This window comes from Amblyomma maculatum, chromosome 2 (assembly GCF_055883805.1).
Source record: "Amblyomma maculatum isolate TAMU_Amacu chromosome 2, ASM5588380v1, whole genome shotgun sequence".
NCBI lineage: Eukaryota > Metazoa > Arthropoda > Arachnida > Ixodida > Ixodidae > Amblyomma > Amblyomma maculatum.
Genome location: NC_139345.1, coordinates 158,311,493 through 158,337,690, shown reverse-complemented (window position 1 = coordinate 158,337,690; position 26,198 = coordinate 158,311,493). Strand labels below are relative to the sequence as shown.

The following is a 26,198-nucleotide window of genomic DNA, read 5'->3' as shown; positions in this document are numbered from 1 at the left end:
AGGCCATGCGCTAACCGCGCTCCGAGGAACCGCTAGTAGTATAGACTGTTTTACCGAGAGCAAGCAGGAGAGAAGGAAACTACTCTCTAACCAGATTCCTTGCGCCGGTCCATTATTGCCAGTACCAAGTGGGCTTTACATCCGCACGCTTCTTGCATAGCAGAACAGCCTTGTACCTCGGTATATTGTTGTTTGAGAGGCCTAAAAACCTTTTCAGCGTCCATTTTAGTGGTAATGTCATCGGGACAGCAATGCGTGATCATGGACTGCACAAACAACCAAAGAAATCGTAAGATGATTGCCGTGATCGTATGCGGGAAGCATGCATCGACAGTCCGAGTGCTACTGTGATATGCTTCTGCTTCACCGCTTTCATCTCCATTCTGGTTTAATTCGCCTGTGAACGTTTTGTGTAAGTCAGATAGACTTAGTACCAATGACTGACTTGCGAGTTTGATGCCCATTTTGCTTCCTTCGCCGTACGTGCCCGGCGTGCACACGTGCACGCCGGGCAGGCCGTGCCTCCCACAAGCCGTCCGCGCCAACGATACGGAGGATCTTTTCCGCCAGCGCCAGAAGAGCGTGCTAAAATCTGCCCTTCACTTAAACAATAAGCCAACAGCAAAAAAAGGAAAAAAAAAATTGCTTGCTGATATCTGACCCATATCGGGTTATTGATAATTGCAATACAAACAAGTTTCGCAACACATTGCCGCTGGTGCGGCGCGCGGCTCATCGTCTGCACGCTACCTCCGCTGCTGAAGCGTCAACGAAATTTACATATTTCTTTTACTTATACAATGGGATCGGTAATAAGGCAGTTCCATGAGACAACATTCACTCCAGCGCTGAGCAATTACAGAGCGCCGTCGGATATGTGCCTTCGATGCGAAACAATTTAGGCTTAGCGACGACTAGGGAATAGTGCTCGGCGAGAGTGCCGTCGTCTGCCGTGCCAGCGGGCAGCACCTTTTTCGTAAGCGCTACTGTATGGGCTGCGAATTTGTCGTGTTCGTTAGTGGTGCAGCTGAACGCACTTTTTCGACGTTTTGCTGAACAATACGTCGTGCAAACGATGCTGCTACGACGGGACAAAGATACGATGTTGCTGCGTCGCCAAGACTCTAAAGAAAACGTTGACGGATGGTACTTTAGGCACTACTTCTTTTATGTGCTGTTCTTGAACCGTGGTTTAGCTTGAAAGTACACATTGTTGAAGCAGGTCAGCTCGAAATGGGTCGCACTTCACGATAAATAAATGCGGCGATGACTGGAAAACATCTTTCGTAGTATTTGTATTTCACGTTCGATAGCTGCCCGTACAGTTCATTCGCTTTGTGTTTGTGCGTACAGATACCATTGCGATTATAAAATATAAATGAAAATAGATGTATCGTGAAAGATAGAAGAGATGCATCCTCACAGTTAACTCTGACGAGTTCGGCCTGCGGAAGCGAAGCACAATCCTTCGCTGTCGCTCCGGCTGATAGTGCTGTTTCCAATTGCTGCCGTCACGCCAAACGGATGGCATACAGTTTGCTGGCGCGCTCAAAGAAACCACAATATAGCACTAAGGTGTCGGATAGCTTTCACGAACAGCGCGAAGCAGCACTTTTACACTGCCGCATCGCAGCATCAACAAGCACAGCACAGCCGTAGATGGCGTCAAGAGGAGCCGGAGCGGACTTTTCCAGCTTGGCTCGTACGGGGCGCCACCATCAAACTAAGATGGCTGCGCCCAGGCATCGGAACTAAAATCGTGTCGTCGGCCAGGCAGGACAGTGTGTTGTTGCGGACGCATTGTAGCCTGGCGTTCTAGTTTGCCTTTGATGGTAGCGAACACACCGGCCGTAATGTAAATAGTGTGTAAATAAATTGTTCAGTTATTCCTTTCTGACAAGAAGTCTGCCCATCTGTGTCATCTCCTCTGCAACGTGTCGCACGCCAAACGAACCGCTTCTCCAGCGCGAGGACCTGACGGTGCAAGACTACATCAACAAGAAGAGGAGGACCAAAGGTTAACTCTGGGAGTAAATGCTCCACATTTTCCGCTGTGTACTAATTTTTGCACTTGCAGAAAAAAAAGATTGCTCAGAGAAATTCTACGAGTCCTGTCCCATGGTACTTCCATTTTTGTTTCGTTCTATGAGTTGTGGCAGACGGAATCAACAACGTAGTGTTTTAGTGCTCACAGCATCGCTCTAGATAAGCGCATGTCGACTTTCAAATTAATTTTGGTATGGATATAAACGCACTGAAAAAAAAAGTCCAATGGTAACACGAACTCTCCCTTTCAATCGCAGGGTTCTTCAGGGACACCATGGGCTCGTACGACAACTTGGTTCGTCTTGTCGGTGCACTGGCTGCCCTTGCTGCGTTGTTGGTGCTCTTGCTGCCGTCGTTAGAAAGAAATGACAGTGTTGTAAAAAAGGAAAAATAGATAATGACATTCACAAAGATGCGTACTAATCAGGTTATTGATGTTTTGATAAGCAGAAAAGTCATAGTCCTTGAGAATACGCAAACTCCCTCATTTATAAAAAGCTGTGGAAGCTCTGGGAGGCATTTTGAGTAAAAGTTTGGCATTGTTCGTATCTGCTCAAGTTTTGGTACAATGATCGAAGCTTCATCGCAAGCAAGTAATAAACGTCTAGAGCAGTATATGCGCCTTTCAAGAGTCTGTACTGTGAATAATTGTACCTGTAGTCGTCAGATAGCATTATGTCCAGACTTACTTCGTGTACTGCATTTAGAGTATAAGAAAATCGCTAATCGGTTTACATCTTACTAGCATTTCAGGACCGCTGCAGGCTTGGATCATACTTATGGACACTATCGTTCACAAGAAATATTGATGTTAAAGAATTCGTCGCTAAATTAATGAATCGATATTCTTAATCAGAAAACAAATATAGCCTGGTGCAGTATAGGTATTAAAAGGCTCACCAACTTTGGGTTGGTCGGTACGCTCTTAAGCAAGATTAGACGTTTTATCTTCATGAAATAAAAATGCAATGCATGGGGGTTGGACATCTGGTGGTAAGGGAGTCATAAAATGATGGCTCTTCAACCAGCACCTGTTTACATCTGACTATCCTGTGTACGTTTATGTCATATCACATGACCGAAACACTGTGAAACATTTATGAAAGCATGAAGGAGCTGAAGATAACGCATTTGATATCATATGTGTAGGCCGGGATACATAGCGATACTTAATGTTGGCCATATACTTTCACATTGCAGAACAAACTGACGAATAAAATAGCCATTAATAACTCATTAGAGTTCTGTTTGTTTATTTATTTATTTACATAATACTGTGCAGCGTAAACGGTCAAAGCAGGAAAGGGAACATACATACTTTAATAAGCATTATTTCTTGGGATCAACAGCAATATTAAGTCGAAATAGAATAACACAGTGACATACACTAACACAAGTAGCCAAAGGTACAGAATAAATACAATGTGTAGAAGAACATGCTGAGATCACAGCTAAAGCCAGAGGAAGCACACACACTAATGCTGATCACAACCATAGTTTATAACCATGAAGACAGGTGTTAAGAGGTTACAACAGTGAATAAAGGAGAGGTGAATCTTGGGACAAGGATTCTGCGATGCCTTCCGCATGCGTCCGGTAGTAAAAACACAGAGAAGGAAATACCTATCAATAGCAGTTCAGTTTTGATTTAGAAACGGGCGGGTGGCCGCTAGACTGCCTTACGGTTCTGCGAAGATATTGGGGACCTCGGGGCCTAAATTGAAGGTTTTGCAGGAAAAGTGCCAGTCACAGGGCTCTAGGCATAAACTCTTTCCTTTTTGAGAAATAAAATAAGCTGTGCTTGTGCAACAGTATTCATATTGTTGTGATTGGGTTTTAGGCAAGCTAATTTGATAAGATCGTGCTATTTTCGATACAACAATTCACATTGAGCTCGCGACAAAAAAACTGTTCGCAAAAAGAAATTTATGCATCAAACACATGAGCATTCAAATCTAGAACTAGAGTAGAAGCATAGGAAAGAGTGGAATAATGATTAAGCTAAAGATGTATGGCAATATTTTCGAGAAAAATCAGAATCTGCTAAGCAAGGTCTTGGCTTATAAGAAAATGAAAACCTGTTACTTAGGCAATTAAGTTTCCAACAAAAATTGGTGCTTAACTACAGAAGGAAGACAAACTGCGTTCGATGACTTCTATTACAGGCTGAACGTGTGCGCGCCTTCTAATTCGATTTCTCTCTCTCCACAAGCTAAGCAGCGTTGGCAACACTCATCAAAGCATATTGGGCATTGCAGCTGCGTGGTTCAATACTGTGATTTTCGTACCTCTAAAGAAAAGCCTTCTTTTATTTTGGTACGTACACGTGCGGGTGATATGAGTCAGATATTTACATTGCAAAACTTAACAAAATTTTGCGTTTGATGATTTACAGTGAATAAGTATTCTGCATAACGAATCAATGTAGTTTTGAGAACTACGGAGTGTTTTTCCCCTGTTGGCGATGGAAAGACGTGCGAAGCGCTTACGCTAAAAGCTGAAATTGAGCATATTTTAAGACAAACAAGACATTCCAAGAAAAAGGCATTGTCCACCTACCAATGATAATTATTTTACTGAAGTCTGTGACCAAATATTATTATCTTCAAACAGACCATGGCTACAGGAGGAGATTCCGATTAATCCTACCGTGTACCAGACAGCATTGACCGACTGCCGATCTAAGGCCGATTATCAGCAGCTGGTCGGCAGCCGACCTGGCCGAAATACGGTGCTCGGCCGAATGACGGCCCATGGTTGGCCATGTACCAGGTAGGGCGGGAGCCGGCCATCAACCAAGGCCCAAGTTCGGGTACCCGACTGAACGCCGACATATTCGGTCATGGTAGCTTGGCCATTGTGCGGCCTCTGGTCGGTCATGTACTAGGTTGGGCAAAGGTCTACCAGCACCCATAGCCCGAGCTTGTAACCCCGACTGAACGCCGACCTGTTTGGCAATGGTTGCTCGGGCATTTGGCGGCCCATGGTCGGCCGCGTGCCATTTTGGCCAGGAAGTCGGCTAGCACTCATGACCTAATATGCCTGTATCGGACGCCGATTACATCCCTGGATCTACTTAACCTCTAGTACAAATCCAGTTGTCAGTGAGAACGCGCATACAACACGAACCCGTGTGGACATAGCACGACCATGTGACATTAAATAGTGATTAGAAGGTAGCTTTTTCATTGCCGAGAAGAAAAACGTTGCCTCAAGAGAAGTTGATCAAACAAATGGCCGTGTTCCCAGACAATTTTTTAATCGATATTTATTGCCTCAGGGTATCAGTAGGGTATGCGATGAAGGATGAATAAATGATTAAATGAATGAAAAAAGGTTGGCTGATTTATGAAGTCCAGAAGTAAGCGATGATGAGGTCCCTGTGTCCAAGTGACATATGAGGCAGGATTGGTTGCTGAAAGGCCAGCTGTGCTCAGGTGCTGGATTCGTGTTGGTTTAAGTGTTGGGCAGTCCCACAGAAAGTGGTGGATGTCGGCCTCAACATCTTCGCTTTTACAGATCGGGCACCCTGGACGGGGATGTAAGTGTTGGAGGTAGGACCACGTCCTAGTGACAGCTGGTGTGAGGGCAACACCGACCCGTATCCTCCTAAACGCAACCTCCTCTGCACGGGTGAGACCGCTGCGAAGGGATATCGCACACCGAGGGATAAGTGCACGTGTGTGGCGCCGGAAGTGTTCCTTTCTTGACAAAAAGAGGGTAGTATCATCCACTTCAAGGAACCGTGGGATTGATGCGTCTTCGTTCACTAGGTGGGTTGCTAATTCAGCTTGACTTTGGGAAGGCAGCAGATCCCGTGGGACCCAATCAATGCGTACTGGCTGTGGGATGCGCGCCGCAAGCTGGTGGATGTATTGGCAAATTTTAGGGCAGCGGCTGACACGTCGGAGCAGACGTCTGCTTGAAGTGAGTCAGTGCGGATGACAACGTGGGCTGTAGGGAGCATGGTTATGGAAGCCACGGAGCAGAGTGCCTCCTGAACTGCCACGAGCTCAGCGCAGAAAGATGTAGCTGGTTCCGAAAGCTGGAACGTAGTGGTCTAATTCAGGCTAGGTCTCCGTGGACGGTACATTGCTGTTTCGGCTTCACAGCCTTGCAGGCTTCCATCCACGTACACTACTATGGAATCTTGAGGCAGGTGAGTATCTTGCTCTTCACATTTCTGGCGAAGCAACGATGCCGAGTTGGCAGACGTTGGTCTGCGCGGATATCAGTTGGCTTGTTGTCTCCTAAATGTACAAATTTCCAGGGAGGGAGAACTGGCGCAGGTGTGACGTTGCGTACACCCTCAGTGCTTGCGTGGAATGTGACAAAGTCGCTTTGAGTTTGCGAGCATCACGGCGCTGCTGCACCGTTTCATCGATGTTGTTGAGCTGCGCATTCTAATTGTAATGCTAGGACCGGTGTGAGTCGTGGAAATCATGTTATGGTCCTCACAGCTTCCCAATTTACGGCTTCAAGGCGATCCCATTGTGCTCTTGTAAGATGCTGGAACTGGGCTTGGTAAACAATACGTGGCTGCAGCACCGCCCTCTCCAACTGGCGTGCAACAGACGAGTCAGCACCACCCGTTTTAGGAGAAATTCTTCTAATCAAACCCATAGTGTAATAGCTTGCTTTTTAGCCTGAGAAAGCCAAGCAGTCGCTGATCCTGATTGGTGAATCGTTAAGCCGAGAATTTGTGCACTCGGACTTTCCTGTAGTGGGGTGCCTCATGGACAGAGACGAATTGGATTTGCAGTAAGTTTACGGCGTTTCCAGTGGTTAGCGACACAGGTGTATGTAGTTTTACACACGGAAAGCTGAAGGCCAATGGAAGAAGCGCAATCAGAGGTAATATCTAAGGCTGATTGAAGAGCAGTCTCCTGAGAGAGCAGATCTTGGTGAGTGCTCTATACCGTGATGTCATCAGCGTATTGCAAAAAGTTGATTTCAGGGATGTCACGTAAGCGCCATGGCAGTGGGATGAAAACAATATTGAACAATGTCGGTGACAATACTGATCCCTGAGGCACGCCACGTAGCGGAACGAATGAACCAATTGCGTCACCACTGAGGCGTATTGCAAATGTTCTCTCATCCAAAAATGATGCGACAAAACTGCTTACTCTCAAAGGGATGTGGAGCAAGTCAATGACGTTAAGGATTGCAGCATGACTGATGTCGTATGCTTTTTCAACCATTGCTAATATGGTACGCACATTGCGGCTGCGGATAGATGACAGTACTGCTGATGCCAAGACCGCCAACCCGTCCTCTGTACATATGTGTGGACGAAATCCAATTTGATCGGGATGATAAAAACTGTGTTGTCCCAGCTACCAAGAAATTTACGTAGTAAGCATTTTATCTGCTAGTTTGCACGGCGTTGATGTTAATGAGATTGGTCGCAAGTTAGCTAGGTCTGTTGGGAGCTTTCCTGGTTTGGGAATAGGGATCACCACAGCGGATTTCCAGCTCTCAGGTACGACACCATGCAGCCATACATTGTTTATAGTGTCTAGTAGTTGAGGGAGTGCAACGGCACTCAGGTTCTTGTAAACCGCATACTGAATTTTGTCCGAGTCGGGCGCTGTTTTCGTTTCGCCTCATCAATTGCAGCCAGTAGCTAAGCCATAGAAAAGAGACTCGCAATTCTATCTGCATCAGCAGCAGATAGTATTGTGTATGCATCTGCAGGGATACTTGCCAAATTAAAATTAGCAGCTGAAGGAGGCAATGTATCATACTTTGGGAAACACTTTCGTGCTGCTTCTTTGGCGAAATCATCCGGCGACAAATTAGCTGCAAAGCATGCTGTTGCTGCTGCGTCAGTAGAATGGCGACCATGTTCCATTGCAAAAAACGTTCGTCACAGTGAGGCGTTCGAGGATTTAGCGGAAAACTGTTCGCACCATGCATGTCACTGGCATCGTGGGAGATCGCGTTCATATCTCCGAGCCTCAACCGTAAGATAATGCAGTCGTGTACGTGCCTGAGTTGAAGTAGGGTCTCGTCTTGCAACCAGTTCGGCTTGACGGCGGGCAGCCCACAAGTTAAGCAGGCCGAGGTCTGGTGCCGGTCGACCAGCATCAATTCAGGGAGTAGTCGTAGCGCTATTTAGTGCACTTTGTATGCGCTCAACAAGGAGTGACGACGAATCTGAAGACAGACTATCGAGACGTGAACTAAAATTGTCCGAGTTAATCAGAGAACATTTGCGGCGTAAAGGGCGGAGACGTGAGGGGTGGAGACCGATGATGATAGGGCGGTGATCACTTCCCGAGCAGTCTGACTCCATGTGCTACGATGGAGTTCCCGCCCCCGACCACCACGTCAAGTCAGGAGCATAGGCAGCATTACGTATCTGACGCACAAGTCGCGTTGCTGTCCCAAGGTGACTGAGCAGTACAAACAGGGCATCAGTGAAGGCGTCCCGCACACGCCTACCACGAGGGCGTGCAATGGGATGCCCCCAATCCGGATGAGGGGCGTTGAAGTCGCCTCCGACTAAAATCAGATACCCGGGGTATTGCCGACGGACACGTAATAACCAGCCAAGATTAATACGGGAAGGGGAGCCTCCGGCTGGTCTAACGTAATATGAAGCAATCACAACGGTTCCTTTCGGAAATTTCACAGCAACTGCTACTACCTCTCGATATGAAGTGCACCAGGTTTCGAGAGAAAGGCGTACATGAGGAAACCGTGTATCAACATATACCGTCGCCTTTCCCCGTGGAGCAGGAGTCTGCACGCGACGGTCGGTCATCGAAGGAGACACGTAGCCACTGAAGCCCGGAATTGTTAATAAGGCGTTTGTTTCCTGTAATAACATAGCCCGTACCCGGAGCTTGTTAATTCGTAGTCGGGTCTTGAGCTCGCCCACCTTCGTGGAAATGCCTCTACAGTTCCACTGTAGCACACCAGGACGACCGGTATTCGTCATTTTCGGGTACTAGGCCAAGCGTTGTAGTATCACGGGCGTCAGGTTGGACAACTGGTTGACCATATAGCGGAGCAACGATGTTGCAGAGTTATCCGTGGGCATTGTGGTACACTTAGTACAGGCAGCAAATGGCACAGTTGCACGGGAAGAAGACGACGGTGCTGCTCCATTGATAGAATTGGCTGTTAATTCCGCAGCTCGTCGACGTCGAGCAAGCGTTTCGCGGTGTTGTCGGAGCTTGGAGACCTCTGCTAAGAGACGAGTGATTAGCTCGCCTACTGCAGCCATATCGTCCCCCGGTATTCAGTGCGTTTCTGTATTGGCTGTTGTCGACGGCGTTACTTGAGCACCGTATCTCTAGACTTCGTCTTAGTTGGAGGTGCATTCGAAGCGGGCTCAGGAAGCTCTGGCCACTCTTCGTCATACCACTGGAGAGCAGCGAAGCGATTGGATGTCTGTAATGGTGCTATGTCTTGCATTGGTCAATGCTTAGTGTTCCGAAGACGAGCCTTCTGTGTTGCCTTTTGCTTTGTCGGACAACTTGGAGATATAATATTGTTGTCGTCCGATTTGCAGAGGCCGCATCGGTACGTAACTTTTCCTTCAGACGTAACTTCACCGGCATTAGCGAAAGGGCAAGATTTGCGCATGTGCCCAGCCCGGAAACAGTTGTAACAGTAAACCACACTCGGTTTATATTGCCGAGATCTTAAAATGCAGCCGTAGTAGTACAGACAGGCTGAAAGTGTCGGAGGGCCTTGCAAGGTGACCATGCAGGAACGCCCTTTTCCCATATGTCGTGCCTGGATGACGCGGTGCGTGGGGCACTACAGCTCACGTGGAAGTGTGGCTTGATCCTCGTTTAGTCGACGTTGTAAACGATACAGCGCTGCAAGTCGGAGCCTTCAACTAGATACACCTGGACAGGCACTGATATCTCGCTTGTGATTGAAATACAACTAAGCGTTTGCATACGTTCCACCGCAGCGAGTGTCGGAAGCCACACAGCTATAGTGTTTGACTTCTTCCTGGCCGTGAAGCCCCGAAAACCTCTGGTTCCGAGACAAGCGTCCAAGTTAGCCTGGAGAACCCTGTTCGGTATATCCGTCAGGCTTTTGTTAGATAGAGATTTAATCATCACTTTATAAGATGTCGATCCTGGTGTTGGCGCAACCTGGTTCTCGATCGTTAAACAAGAGCGCTTTTCTTGACAGGCATCACTTGCTGAAGACGAATTCGGTTGATGGTCTTCCGAAGGACATATGTGAGAGGTACGGGGGCTTGTTGACAGGGATGGTTGTGCCGATAAGTCCATTGGAGAGCACGTCTCATCCTGTAGCACTGTTGGATGCCCATCTCATCGTTTTGACTGGGTAGTCGTTGTCGTGCTCCGCCCAGGGGACAGGTCACTTACCGGCTATTGGGCATTTTGGGAAGGCGGGATCGGCGTTGTTGCTGATGAACCGGGAGCACCAAGCTGGACTTCGGGCCGAGGTTCAGATTGCGATGTGGAATGCGGGGCAGGCGTTGCCGCGAGCGACGCCGGTGAAGCTACCTCTGCCAGCGTGGCAGCGTAAGCACTAGGCCTAGACTCAGTTCCCAGCTTAGCTGCAATTATGCATGGATGCCATGTGCTGGAGGACTCAGAATCTGACGGCGAGAGGAAGCTGGAACCTTTCTCGGAAGGCGAGGAAGGTTCCAGCTTCCTCTCGCCGTCAGATTCTCTGGAGAGAGTACACGTATTTACGTAGGTGGCGAGTTTATTCAGGGGAGCGATACGAAGCCACCTTAGCAGGTACACACTTCTTCCTCTATCCCTTAATACGTTTTCTTCCATAATCTTAAGGCTACTAAACTCATGCATATGATAGGCGTCTTCCATATCCCCTCATAAAACCTCATGCACTGCGAGCTTCATCCACACAATCGCCGCCAAATTAATTTCATTTTATCTTCCCACCTTTCTTCCTATTTTACCTGACATGTTTGCAGTCTCTAACAAATGCAGCCTGTTCCGCGTAAAGAACATCAGCTATACTGTGTTCACATGCATGTCCTGCCCAAATCCCATTTCTTCTTGATTTGGACGAGAATATCACTAACTCGCGTTGTTCTTTGACCCACTCTGCACGCATCCTATCTAACGACAAGCTTAGCATTTTCCTTTCCATAATAGCTCTATGCAATTTCCTAAATTTAGGTTGAACCCTTTTCATTAGCCTCCACTTTTGTGCCTCAAAAATGAGTACTCGTAAGATACAGCTATTATATAATATTCTCTTGAGGGATAATGGTAATCTAGCATTCATAATTTGAAAGCACTTATTCATATTCCCAGTCTTATTCTCCTAGTTATTGCACATTCCTTGTTGCGATGTGCAGTTACTACCTGTGCCATAAGTAGGCTTATTTTTTGTGTCAGTTCCAGCGGCTTTGCTACGTATTCTGAAGTGCTGTTCCTTCCCTAAACTATTGAACATTTCTTCCATGCTCATAACTTTCTAGGCCTACAGCTCTGCTTTGACGGTTCGGGATACTACTCATATTCTGCAACTCCTCTCCGGCGTCACTTAACAAGGAGAAGTCACTAGCGAATCGTTGATTCTCTGTTAAACCTTATCCCCAACTGTTCCCCATCTGGGTATCTGGATTTTCCTTTAAGCAAGCGATGAATAGCGATGGAGAGATCGTGTGTCCTAGCCTACGCACTTCATTTCATTCCGCTGCGCTGGCGCAGTGATTACGACGCCCGACTATTGTACAGGAGTACCCGAGTTTCAATCCGACTGCTGGCGGTTGCGTTTCGATGGAAGCGAAACGAAGTGGAGTTCGCGTGCTCTGCGATGTCAGTGCACGTTAGAGAAAGCCAGGTGGTCTAAATATCCGGAGTCCTCCACTACGGCGTCTCTCACAGCCTGAATCGATTTGCGACACTAACCCCTACAAACCAAACCAAAGACCTAATTTTAGTGATTTTATTAGTTTATGGAGGACAATGATCGTTGTGCAGCCGCTACGCATATGTTCCAGCACTTTCACACAAGACTCACCTGTACCCTGATTCGAGAACGTCGTCATGGCAGCTGAGGTTTCGACTGAGTCAAATAATTTCTCATAATCTATGAAGCAGATGAATAAAGGTCAGTTATCTTCCTAGCATTTTCTACCATCTGGACCTGGCTAATGTGAATATGACCTACTGCCGAGCAGCCTTTGGGGAAGCCTACGCGCCTCTTCGGTTAAGTCTGGGTGAACCTGGTCACAGTTTTGATTATGGTAGTGAATGTCTTGCACATAATGAACACTAAGCTGATGTGTCTGTAATAAATTATTAAGAACCTGGCATCCCCTTCACTATTGATCAATGTAATATTAGTGTTCTTCGAAGATTACTGCACCGCATGTGGCATTGCACAAACATGGAAGCCAGTTTTCCTTGCACGTACTCCCTACCATCTTTCAATAAATTTGCAGTTATCTGAATCTCCCCAGCTGATTTCTCTATTTTCATTGCTTCATGGGCTTTATTTAATTCTTTGTTGTCAGTCCAACGGCTGATTGCTTTTGCTACGTTCCCACTCATTAGCATCCTTATTATTTCACTTGCTATATATATCAGTGTAAAACTTCTAAGCTACATTTTTAATCTTATCTGTATTTGTAAAGCTATTTCCTGTCTTGTCTCTGCTCTTGCCTATATCAAATTTACTCTTTACCGCTCTCCGCAGTTCTATTAGGGCTCTCCTATGCCCTCTTCCGATGCTGCCGTTTGCTGAACAAGGTATTTATTATTTATTTATTTATGGCGCTGAGTTTGCCACACGGCATAAAAGGTGGTGGTATAGCGTCACAGGAATGTGTGGATTGCAGCCATGTGCAAGAAGTCACACAAACTGCGTGCATAAATGTTGTTTGTTGTCCATAAGTGGAAATGAGAGTCATTACTTGGTGAAAGTCCAGCTTTTTGTAGAATGGTGTTGCGCATATGCGAAGTTCCTGGGCATGTCCATATTAGATGCCGCACAGTGGTGTCGCAAACCGGTTCTTCGCAGTGTGGGCATTTGTCGGGAACTGGAATAGTAGTACTTTGCCACTGGTGTCGAACGGCGGGCGTAAGAGCCACTCCGACCCTCAGCCGTCTCAAAGATACCTCCTCTCTTGTTAGATTGGGGGGAAGGGGGTACGTACACGGGGGAATTAGAGCACGTGTACGCTGCCTGAAGGATGCTGATGATGTCAAATGGGTCAGGAGTGGATCCGGTGGCAAGGAATCATGAATAGGTTATGACACATCATCTGCATGAGGAAGCACGTCTGCTGTTATGGTATTCAAAAGTTTGTTGTCTTGAACCCAGTGAATGGTTATAGTCACTGGGTAACGGTGACAAGCAGCATGTATAGTCTGTGCGACACTAAGAGTGCCATGGACTTTCTTTAAATGTTTTAAGGCTTCTTTAGAGTGAGTACAAAGTGAGTTCTTTAGAGTGAGGCTTCTTTAAACAAGTACAAATAATGAACAAGGTATTTATGATTCGTAAATTATTTTGATCTCAACAAATAACTCCCCTCTACAATTTCTATAGAAAATATGCCATAATCACTAACTCCCTAGTCTGTAGACTACTATTTGCTTTCCTTAGCAATCAAATCTCATACGATTCCAGTAAACTGTGTTTTTGCTTTACCAGTGGGGGTTCCGTCTCCAGAGAGTGCGTGGGCACCGTAATTACATGCATGCGCGCAATTCTCAACAACATTCAGTTTATACCTCTTCAGAAGCATAATTACAATACCTGCAACATTCCCGTTAATGCTATAAAATTTCTGTTGTCCCCAGCTACATAGTATACTGATACTGATACCCTATGGCCAGTCACAATACCAATAATGATATGGCGCCGGAAGATGAGCCCCCCAGGTTGGAAGGCGTCCCATATGTTACTGGGGATGAACAAAGGGCGATTCCTAGTAGCTCCAGGACGAATGAAGCGGCTGGGCTAAAGCCAAAAGGACGCTCAGTTGTGGATGTGTCGGGGAGCGACCGGAAAGTCCGATGTTGCAAGGAGATGTATCACATAGCAACATGGAATGTAAGATCTATGACGCAAGGTAAACTGGATATCGTCAAGCGAGAAATGGACAGATTGAACATTGATATCTTGGGTATCAGCGAGCTCAAGTGGACCGGAATGGGAGAATTTAACTCCGGCGACCATTATGTCTTTTATTGTGGGCACGAATCCAAGAGAAGGAATGGGGTCGCTGTCATAGTAAACAGAAGAATGGGCAAAGCAGTGCTAGGGTACAACCCCAAAAACGACCGAATGATTTCACTTCGGATCCAAGGTCACCCTTTCAACATAACAGTTATCCAAGTCTATGCACCGACCACTACTGCTGAAGAAGCTGACGTTGAGAGATTTTATGCGGACCTACAATGCCTTTTAGACCGCACCCCATCATCAGACGTCGTTTTTCTCATAGGAGACTGGAATGCTAAGTTTGGGAGTGAAGAAATATCCGGAATTACAGGCAAGTTCGGTCTTGGTGAGCCAAATGAAGCTGGGCAGAGGCTAGTAGAGTTTTGTCAAGAAAACAACCTGAACATAGCGAATACTCATTTTCAACAGCACAAGAGGCACCTGTACACATGGACTTCGCCGGACGGTCTGTACAGGAATCAGATCGATTATATTATTTGCCGACAGAGATGCAGAAGCGCTATACAAGCAGTAAAAACAAGGCCTGGGGCCGATTGTGGCACCGATAATCAGCTTCTTGTTGCCAAGATTAAGCTTCGATTGAGGAAAACGCAGAAAACTAGAAGGCCTTTCAGGTATAATCTGAATCAAGTTCGATTAGAATATGCTGTGGAAGTGAGGAATCGATTTCAAGAATTAGATCTAGAAGACAAAGAGCCCGAAGTGATGTGGACTGATGTTCGTGATATAATACAAGAAGTTGCTACTAAGGTAGTTCCAAAGCAAAAGAAATGCAAGAAAGCAAACTGGTTATCTGAAGAGGCTTTGCAAATAGCTGAGGAAAGGAGGATGGCAAAAGTTATGGGGGAAAGAGAAAGATACAAGGTTCTCAATGCGGATTTTTAGAAAATAGCAAGGAGAGATAAGAATGCCTTCCTGAACATACAGTGCCAAGCAGTTGAGGACAACAGCCAATTAAGGAACACAAGAGCTCTATATGAGACAATCAAAGATATCAAAGGAAGCTTCTGTGCTAAGATGGGCGTGATAAAGGACAAACGAGGCAAGGACCTCACTGAAGCCGCAGAGATAAAGAAGAGGTGGCAGGAATACACAGAAGAACTGTACAAGAAGGACTCGAATGTGCAAACCCAACATAAGACGGTTGTAATCACTGATCTCGAGTCGGGCATCCTGAAGAGTGAAGTTGAATGGGCCTTAGCCAGCCTTGCTAAGAACAAAGCTAGCGGAATTGATAGCATTCCAGCTGAGTTGCTTCAAAACCTCAACCATGACGCTGTTAACATTCTGCGCACATTATGTCAGAAGATTTGGACAATCCTGCAGTGGCCACAGGATTGGATGAGGTCAGTTTACATCCCCATTCCAAAGAAAGGCAGTGCCAAAGATTGTTCCAACTACCGCACGATCGCGCTTATTTCGCATGCTAGCAAGGTGATGTTGAAAATCCTCCAAGGTAGTCTGCAGCAGTATGTGGATAGGGAGCTTCCGGACGTGCAAGCTGGGTTTCGCAAGGGCAGAGGAACTAGAGACCAAGTTGCCAACCTTCGCTGGATCATGGAAAAAGGAAGAGAGTTCCAGAAACCCATCTACTTCTGCTTTATTGATTATGCGAAAGCGTTTGACTGCGTAGATCACAGCAGATTATGGCAAGCTCTCCAAAAGATGGGAGTTCCAATTCACCTCATCTGTCTCCTCAGGAACCTGTATGAAGGGCAAGAGGCCACAGTCAGAACTGGGCATGGTCTTACTGATTGGTTTCCGATTGGGAAAGGAGTGAGGCAAGGCTGCATACTGTCGCCCTGCCTATTTAACCTATATGCAGAGTGCATCATGAGGAAGGCCGGTCTGGACGAGTCTTCAGCTGGAGTGAAGATTGCTGGAAAACGTATCAACAACCTTAGATATGCGGATGATACCACTTTAATGGCAGAAAGTGAAGCGGAGCTCAAGAGACTTCTGATGCGCGTACAAGAAGAGAGTGAGAAGTTTGGGCTTAAACTGAACATTAAAAAGACAAAGATCATGGCGTCTTGCCCTATCAAGTCCTGGAGCATCAAGGGACAAGAAGTGGAAGCTGTTACAGATTTTCTCTTCTTAGGCTCCAAGATTACCTCGGAAGGAGACTGCAGCCATGAAATTAGGAGACGCCTGCTTCTGGGAAAGAGAGCAATGGTTAGCCTTGACCGCCTAGTAAAGAGCAGAGACATTAGTCTGCCAACCAAGATCCGTATAACTCGTGCTATGGTCTTTCCAGTTGTGATGTATGGATGCGAGAGTTGGACTGGGGAAAAGGCTGACCGCCGAAGAATTGACGCGTTTGAATTGTGGTGCTGGCGAAGATTCTTGAGTGTTCCTTGGACTGCCAGAAGATCAAATCAGTCAATATTGTCGACCATAAACCCTGACTGCTCATTGGAGGGTCAAATTCTAAAGTTAAAGCTCAGCTACTTTGGTCATCTGATGAGAAGAGAGGAGTCGCTGGAGAAAGATTTGATGTTGGGAAAGGTTGAGGGTCGCCGGAGAAGGGGTAGGCAGCGAACGCGATGGTTAGATGGCATCCTCGAGGCACTGCAGATGAAGTTATGTGATGTTAGGAAGATAGTGAGAGACCGGAAAGCGTGGCGTGACATGGTCAATAGGGTCACGAAGAGTCGGACACGACTGAACGACTGAACTGAACTGACTTCTCGATCAGGAATCGTACATATATTGTTTCGCCCCTCAACCAAGGTTGCATGGGCCCGCCCTATAGTACAGTATAGCCTTCAATTGTTCTGCTAATCTTATCAAGCCTTTTAACATCACATTTCGTGCAGGCTAGTTACTAGAACAGAACTTCTAGATAAGCCTCACCAAGTGAGGTCCTAGCGTAATAGCGGATTTGGTTTGCGCTCATTACAGATATTTGTTTGAAATAAATGGCAACTGAGCAATGTATGCTTTTTTAGAAGGAAGTGTACAATATTCAGCGTCCGAAACATATGCAGGAATTTCCTCGTATAATTGATAGCTGCAAACGAAAGCAAGAGGAACTAGTTTACGCACGCCATCTTCCACAAGTTTTTTGTCAGCAGTTTCACGAGCAGTCTTTCGAATAATTACGCGCAACATTTCTGAAATTATAGCCTAAAATGTGCACGAAATGTCAGAAACACTGTCAGAAGTATCGTAATGTAGCTGCATCTACATCTTGCACCAATATGAACTTAAGTGAGAGCGAGAGCGAACATCTGTTATTTAGCGCCCTGCGTTTTTCAACACAAGATTATTCAATACAAAGCACCACAATATATTCGGCTTATTTCGTCCAAGGCTGAATTGGCTCTCACAAAATAATGTAATGTGTGCGTTCACCGTGCTCTGTACAAATCCTCGCGACCCTGTTCCCATATTTACGAGCGCTTTGCAGCTGTGCACCTTGTGTCGAAGGCCTCGAGCAAGGTTTCACCGCCTGCTGCAGAACCGGCACACTATGAGCAGCGGCACGACAAGCCAGCGAGGATTGTTCGTACACCTAGCTGCCCTAATACCATCGTCTATCCCATTGCTTTTTATATTTTCCGGCTGCTCTACAGATAATTCTTGCCCGCCCTCCCTTCTATCACCAGTTGGATCCATCGGATTGCGCTGACTGGGAAGAACAACTTCGTGGGTATCTGGACAGTCATAATGCTCGACCTGTAATCTTCGGTGGAATATGTCATATACTACTGCTACAACTACCACTGCTCTTTACCAGCTTCTCTTATGACTATCTGAGGTCATGAACGCTAACGGTCTAAAATAACCAACATCTAATAGGTATATTGAAGTCATTCATAGAAGAGCGCTCGATTCCTGTTGGCCCAATTGGCGCCTTGAGTGAGCTCCTTACCTGCCCACAACTCTTTTTATCTGCCCCACAGCATGATAAATACCAATTTTGTGACTCTTGAAGCCTTTAGTAGAATAAGAAAGTTCAGGCACAGTTGTCCATTTTCTCCTTTACACGTAGAAGATTGGTAGCCAATGCCCTTGCGATAGCAGGCAAAACGGCTACTACAATCATGGGTGATTTAAAAAGTAGCAATAGAAAGTGTCATGGACTTTCTTTAAATGTTTTAAGGCTTCTTTAGAGTGAGTACAAAGTGAGTTCTTTAGAGTGAGGCTTCTTTAAACAAGTACAAATAATGAACAAGGTATTTATGATTCGTAAATTATTTTGATCTCAACAAATAACTCCCCTCTACAATTTCTATAGAAAATATGCCATAATCACTAACTCCCTAGTCTGTAGACTACTATTTGCTTTCCTTAGCAATCAAATCTCATACGATTCCAGTAAACTGTGTTTTTGCTTTACCAGTGGGGGTTCCGTCTCCAGAGAGTGCGTGGGCACCGTAATTACATGCATGCGCGCAATTCTCAACAACATTCAGTTTATACCTCTTCAGAAGCATAATTACAATACCTGCAACATTCCCGTTAATGCTATAAAATTTCTGTTGTCCCCAGCTACATAGTATACTGATACTGATACCCTATGGCCAGTCACAATACCAATAATGATATGGCGCCGGAAGATGAGCCCCCCAGGTTGGAAGGCGTCCCATATGTTACTGGGGATGAACAAAGGGCGATTCCTAGTAGCTCCAGGACGAATGAAGCGGCTGCGCTAAAGCCAAAAGGACGCTCAGTTGTGGATGTGTCGGGGAGCGACCGGAAAGTCCGATGTTGCAAGGAGATGTATCACATAGCAACATGGAATGTAAGATCTATGACGCAAGGTAAACTGGATATCGTCAAGCGAGAAATGGACAGATTGAACATTGATATCTTGGGTATCAGCGAGCTCAAGTGGACCGGAATGGGAGAATTTAACTCCGGCGACCATTATGTCTTTTATTGTGGGCACGAATCCAAGAGAAGGAATGGGGTCGCTGTCATAGTAAACAGAAGAATGGGCAAAGCAGTGCTAGGGTACAACCCCAAAAACGACCGAATGATTTCACTTCGGATCCAAGGTCACCCTTTCAACATAACAGTTATCCAAGTCTATGCACCGACCACTACTGCTGAAGAAGCTGACGTTGAGAGATTTTATGCGGACCTACAATGCCTTTTAGACCGTACCCCATCATCAGACGTCGTTTTTCTCATAGGAGACTGGAATGCTAAGTTTGGGAGTGAAGAAATATCCGGAGTTACAGGCAAGTTCGGTCTTGGTGAGCCAAATGAAGCTGGGCAGAGGCTAGTAGAGTTTTGTCAAGAAAACAACCTGAACATAGCGAATACTCATTTTCAACAGCACAAGAGGCACCTGTACACATGGACTTCGCCGGACGGTCTGTACAGGAATCAGATCGATTATATTATTTGCCGACAGAGATGCAGAAGCGCTATACAAGCAGTAAAAACAAGGCCTGGGGCCGATTGTGGCACCGATAATCAGCTTCTTGTTGCCAAGATTAAGCTTCGATTGAGGAAAACGCAGAAAACTAGAAGGCCTTTCAGGTATAATCTGAATCAAGTTCGATTAGAATATGCTGTGCAAGTGAGGAATCGATTTCAAGAATTAGATCTAGAAGACAAAGAGCCCGAAGTGATGTGGACTGATGTTCGTGATATAATACAAGAAGTTGCTACTAAGGTAGTTCCAAAGCAAAAGAAATGCAAGAAAGCAAACTGGTTATCTGAAGAGGCTTTGCAAATAGCTGAGGAAAGGAGGATGGCAAAAGTTATGGGGGAAAGAGAAAGATACAAGGTTCTCAATGCGGATTTTTAGAAAATAGCAAGGAGAGATAAGAATGCCTTCCTGAACATACAGTGCCAAGCAGTTGAGGACAACAGCCAATTAAGGAACACAAGAGCTCTATATGAGACAATCAAAGATATCAAAGGAAGCTTCTGTGCTAAGATGGGCGTGATAAAGGACAAACGAGGCAAGGACCTCACTGAAGCCGCAGAGATAAAGAAGAGGTGGCAGGAATACACAGAAGAACTGTACAAGAAAGACTCGAATGTGCAAACCCAACATAAGACGGTTGTGATCACTGATCTCGAGCCGGGCATCCTGAAGAGTGAAGTTGAATGGGCCTTAGCCAGCCTTGCTAAGAACAAAGCTAGCGGAATTGATAGCATTCCAGCTGAGTTGCTTCAAAACCTCAACCATGACGCTGTTAACATTCTGCGCACATTATGTCAGAAGATTTGGACAATCCTGCAGTGGCCACAGGATTGGAGGAGGTCAGTTTACATCCCCATTCCAAAGAAAGGCAGTGCCAAAGATTGTTCCAACTACCGCACGATCGCGCTTATTTCGCATGCTAGCAAGGTGATGTTGAAAATCCTCCAAGGTAGTCTGCAGCAGTATGTGGATAGGGAGCTTCCGGACGTGCAAGCTGGGTTTCGCAAGGGCAGAGGAACTAGAGACCAAGTTGCCAACCTTCGCTGGATCATGGAAAAAGGAAGAGAGTTCCAGAAACCCATCTACTTCTGCTTTATTGATTATGCGAAAGCGTTTGACTGCGTAGATCACAGCAGATTATGGCAAGCTCTCCAAAAGATGGGAGTTCCAATTCACCTCATCTGTCTCCTCAGGAACCTGTATGAAGGGCAAGAGGCCACAGTCAGAACTGGGCATGGTCTTACTGATTGGTTTCCAATTGAGAAAGGAGTGAGGCAAGGCTGCATACTGTCGCCCTGCCTATTTAACCTATATGCAGAGTGCATCATGAGGAAGGCTGGTCTGGACGAGTCTTCAGCTGGAGTGAAGATTGCTGGAAAACGTATCAACAACCTTAGATATGCGGATGATACCACTTTAATGGCAGAAAGTGAAGCGGAGCTCAAGAGACTTCTGATGCGCGTACAAGAAGAGAGTGAGAAGTTTGGGCTTAAACTGAACATTAAAAAGACAAAGATCATGGCGTCTTGCCCTATCAAGTCCTGGAGCATCAAGGGACAAGAAGTGGAAGCTGTTACAGATTTTCTCTTCTTAGGCTCCAAGATTACCTCGGAAGGAGACTGCAGCCATGAAATTAGGAGACGCCTGCTTCTGGGAAAGAGAGCAATGGTTAGCCTTGACCGCCTAGTAAAGAGCAGAGGCATTAGTCTGCCAACCAAGATCCGTATAACTCGTGCTATGGTCTTTCCAGTTGTGATGTATGGATGCGAGAGTTGGACTGGGGAAAAGGCTGACCGCCGAAGAATTGACGCGTTTGAATTGTGGTGCTGGCGAAGATTCTTGAGTGTTCCTTGGACTGCCAGAAGATCAAATCAGTCAATATTGTCGACCATAAACCCTGACTGCTCATTGGAGGGTCAAATTCTAAAGTTAAAGCTCAGCTACTTTGGTCATCTGATGAGAAGAGAGGAGTCGCTGGAGAAAGATTTGATGTTGGGAAAGGTTGAGGGTCGCCGGAGAAGGGGTAGGCAGCGAACGCGATGGTTAGATGGCATCCTCGAGGCACTGCAGATGAAGTTATGTGATGTTAGGAAGATAGTGAGAGACCGGAAAGCGTGGCGTGACATGGTCAATAGGGTCACGAAGAGTCGGACACGACTGAACGACTGAACTGAACTGACTTCTCGATCAGGAATCGTACATATATTGTTTCGCCCCTCAACCAAGGTTGCATGGGCCCGCCCTATAGTACAGTATAGCCTTCAATTGTTCTGCTAATCTTATCAAGCCTTTTAACATCACATTTCGTGCAGGCTAGTTACTAGAACAGAACTTCTAGATAAGCCTCACCAAGTGAGGTCCTAGCGTAATAGCGGATTTGGTTTGCGCTCATTACAGATATTTGTTTGAAATAAATGGCAACTGAGCAATGTATGCTTTTTTAGAAGGAAGTGTACAATATTCAGCGTCCGAAACATATGCAGGAATTTCCTCGTATAATTGATAGCTGCAAACGAAAGCAAGAGGAACTAGTTTACGCACGCCATCTTCCACAAGTTTTTTGTCAGCAGTTTCACGAGCAGTCTTTCGAATAATTACGCGCAACATTTCTGAAATTATAGCCTAAAATGTGCACGAAATGTCAGAAACACTGTCAGAAGTATCGTAACGTAGCTGCATCTACATCTTGCACCAATATGAACTTAAGTGAGAGCGAGAGCGAACATCTGTTATTTAGCGCCCTGCGTTTTTCAACACAAGATTATTCAATACAAAGCACCACAATATATTCGGCTTATTTCGTCCAAGGCTGAATTGGCTCTCACAAAATAATGTAATGTGTGCGTTCACCGTGCTCTGTACAAATCCTCGCGACCCTGTTCCCATATTTACGAGCGCTTCGCAGCTGTGCACCTTGTGTCGAAGGCCTCGAGCAAGGTTTCACCGCCTGCTGCAGAACCGGCACACTATGAGCAGCGGCACGACAAGCCAGCGAGGATTGTTCGTACACCTAGCTGCCCTAATACCATCGTCTATCCCATTGCTTTTTATATTTTCCGGCTGCTCTACAGATAATTCTTGCCCGCCCTCCCTTCTATCACCAGTTGGATCCATCGGATTGCGCTGACTGGGAAGAACAACTTCGTGGGTATCTGGACAGTCATAATGCTCGACCTGTAATCTTCGGTGGAATATGTCATATACTACTGCTACAACTACCACTGCTCTTTACCAGCTTCTCTTATGACTATCTGAGGTCATGAACGCTAACGGTCTAAAATAACCAACATCTAATAGGTATATTGAAGTCATTCATAGAAGAGCGCTCGATTCCTGTTGGCCCAATTGGCGCCTTGAGTGAGCTCCTTACCTGCCCACAACTCTTTTTATCTGCCCCACAGCATGATAAATACCAATTTTGTGACTCTTGAAGCCTTTAGTAGAATAAGAAAGTTCAGGCACTGTTGTCCATTTTCTCCTTTACACGTAGAAGATTGGTAGCCAATGCCCTTGCGATAGCAGGGAAAACGGCTACTACAATCATGGGTGATTTAAAAAGTAGCAATAGAAAATCTTACTGAAGGGAGGGTGTCTAAGCAGGCAAAAAAGATACCGGAAATACGTCAGAATGACCGAATAACACAGTTAATATGGGCTCCAGACCCAGTGAAATGAAAGAGCCTATGAGCCTCTCGGGGTTTGACCTTCCGGGTAGGGTCTGGCCCACAGTACACTTTGAGCATGAACAAGCTACTCGCAGACAGCCTTTTCTGGCTATGCAGCCAAGGCTACAAGGACTTAACTTTCGTCACATTATTATTACTACACCATCTAAGTCCAGCATATCTGGGCTACGGTTTCAGTTTGAGTTCAACCTTTACTTGAAATAATAATTTTGGAGCAGCCAACGATGCAGAAATGTATTTCTTTAGACAACTTGAGGCTTCAGTGAACGTAAATTTACAGTTCAAAAATGTCACGCGCTACATACGTTGCGGAAAAGAGCGCATTGCTTAACAGAAGCCGTCGACGTACGCTTCGGGATATTACCGACAGTTGGCGCAATCCTCCCGTTTGCACTGTTAGCACTAAGTTTAGTTTTTACGGCTGAGTGTACTGATTAGAAAATGCAATACACCGTCGTTGTACTGGTTTGTTTATAATAAAATTGTGATGTAATAATAACGTGAACATTTTGGTAATGGCATAATATTCCAGAGTACGAATCGCGAAATTTATGAAGGGACTATATTCTTATGTGTAGTGAGCTAATGCGTTTCAGCTCTGTAGCTTTGGCTCTTTGGCTGGATAGCCAGGAAACGTTGTCCGGCAGTATCTTTGCAAAGAGGGCGCCCCGAGCGTCGTCATATTGACCGCTGGGCAGTTGTGTGCACATGGCGCTACACTCATAGAGAAAGGGACAGGGTAAAGAGCGGACACTTCCATAGGGCCCAGCTGGCCCAGCGGCCCAATTAACTTTAGCGCACCAAGCGGCTGATGCTTGACGCACATCCGCTTTCGGTTGAAGGCGCGCAGTTTGAGTGCTGAAATGTGGTACGCCATGGCGCGCAGTTTGAATGCTAGCAAGTGCTTGCCGTACTTCCGTACCCCGTTGGCACATTATTTCTATTCTGTACGGTGTGGTATTACTTTTCTACTCATTTTCAGCAATGAAATATAAAATTAGGTAACAATTACTGCTGACTGGCCATCAAAGCAGCTGCGTCAATGCCTTTGCTAAACAGCAGTGTTGCAGGAAAGACGCCAAGAGCTCTGTGAAATGAACATTTATTTTGCTTCATACAAATACAAAACAGATACAATTCTGTCAGTTTGGTGCACGAAAGCAACCAGGAACACAGACAAAACGTACGATACATCAGCCCACGTATACATTATAAAAAGTAAAACAAAAATCAAACAAGGCAAGGAACAATATATAGGTAGACAAATGTAGCATTACATCCAGATATACAAAGAAAGTATGGAAAATGATACACAAGAAAACAGACATACACTATGCTCAAAATATATTCGTGGCTTCGTCACAATACCCTGTATTTTAAGCACAGATTTCAAACAAATATATTCGAAGTAGACTTGGGTATTATGCCACAGACACATTGCTTTCAGCTTAAATGCGCACCCTTTCCCATACAAGCATGTGTTTTTGGGTATGACCTTGGCAGCAAAATTTCAGCAGACGGTCACTTCTTCCATCCTCAGCATTACCTTTTTCAGAAAATCTGAAGGGGTCCTAATCACAAATATTCTGTAAGCCCGAAATAAGCTGGAAAACATTGACTCAGGCTACAAAGTGCCCTGTATTCATTTTACAATGGCAATGTAACTAGCACTCGTTAAATTCATAGCCAGAATGCTCAACAGTCTCAATATAAGAATGGTTCGTCTATTGTGCGCGTCTTTATAGCCTGGGTCTCTTTGGGACGGTAAATAGAAAGCAATCAAGCTTAGCCTGCATAATTTCAGATGGTCAATTTGTTGAAATGTGAAAATATGTGCTAATATAAATACTTCAGGAAACAATGCGGACATTTATTTCATGCCCATTAACATATTTGCCATGTTAAATAACAATTATATCGTTTTAGAAATACTTGATGTGCACATTAAATCACGTGAAATGGCTAGCCGAAGGCTCAAATATATCGACTCGTGGAATGCGGGATATTGGTCCGTACCTCTTGCACATATGCTGCAATTGTCTCACCAGGGCACACAGCAGAGAATGCCGAATCCTAGCATCAGCTGGAAAATTTACAGTGGAAATATATGTCATCGTGGTATGCCTTTTACTGACACTGTGTAAACAGATTGGTCAAGAACTTATCGAACCTCGCGTGCATACCCACGTAAAATACACAAATCAAGCTACACGGCGAAGATCTCTACCAATAAATTCCAAGCAGTGCTTCATTTCCCGATGTTAGTCTGGTTTTAAAAGCTGCATAGACAGCCGATTACGCGTTTCATTTGATAAAAATATTTGATACCCGGCGACAACAACACAGGGGATACCACAGTGCGCGTTAGGAGCACTGAAAATAAATGCGCGGGTGGAATGCATGTTTTCAGAAACGGAGAAGACGGAATTATCGGCGCTCCACTTCTTTAGTATCAAGCTGTTTAGAAGCACCTCGGCGTTTCTTTTCTATTGTTTTTTTTTTAAAGCGCACTCCCGTGGGTTTTGCGTTACAGATGACGATCCTCGACACACAATTTTCTGGTTCTTCAGATTTCGTGCGGTAGCTTTTTTTCCTGCCCTCTTAACAATAACTGTCCCGTACACACCACGTGAGAACGCTCGTCTTTAACACATTAGGCTACTCTCGATGTTCAGATGTCACCCGGCCAACACATCACCTAAAAGAGATTGCGGACTGGTGAAGGCCATAAAAAACACCCTAACACGTAAAACTCAACGAGAAACCACGCAAAAGAAACCACTAGGCAAACCAAGCAACGAGCGTCAGGCGTGGGTTCGCTCTTATCTAACTGCGCAGTAACCGGCGAGCCCTTGTTGCGCCATTAACTAGCACATATTGGCCTTCCCTTCACAACCGCGCCAGCC

At 45.6% G+C, this 26,198-nt stretch overlaps 1 protein-coding gene across 1 annotated transcript in view; it reads left to right on the top strand.

Moving 5' to 3' along the window:
* Positions 1-2,440, top strand: part of LOC146200266 (monocarboxylate transporter 12-like) — a 41,171-nt gene extending 38,731 nt beyond the window's left edge. Inside the window, exon 7 of the mRNA XM_084592313.1 lies at positions 2,304-2,440. Coding sequence (XP_084448439.1) covers positions 2,304-2,440 — 137 coding nt within the window. The remainder of the gene's footprint in view (positions 1-2,303) is intronic.
* The last annotated feature ends 23,758 nt before the right edge of the window (positions 2,441-26,198 follow it).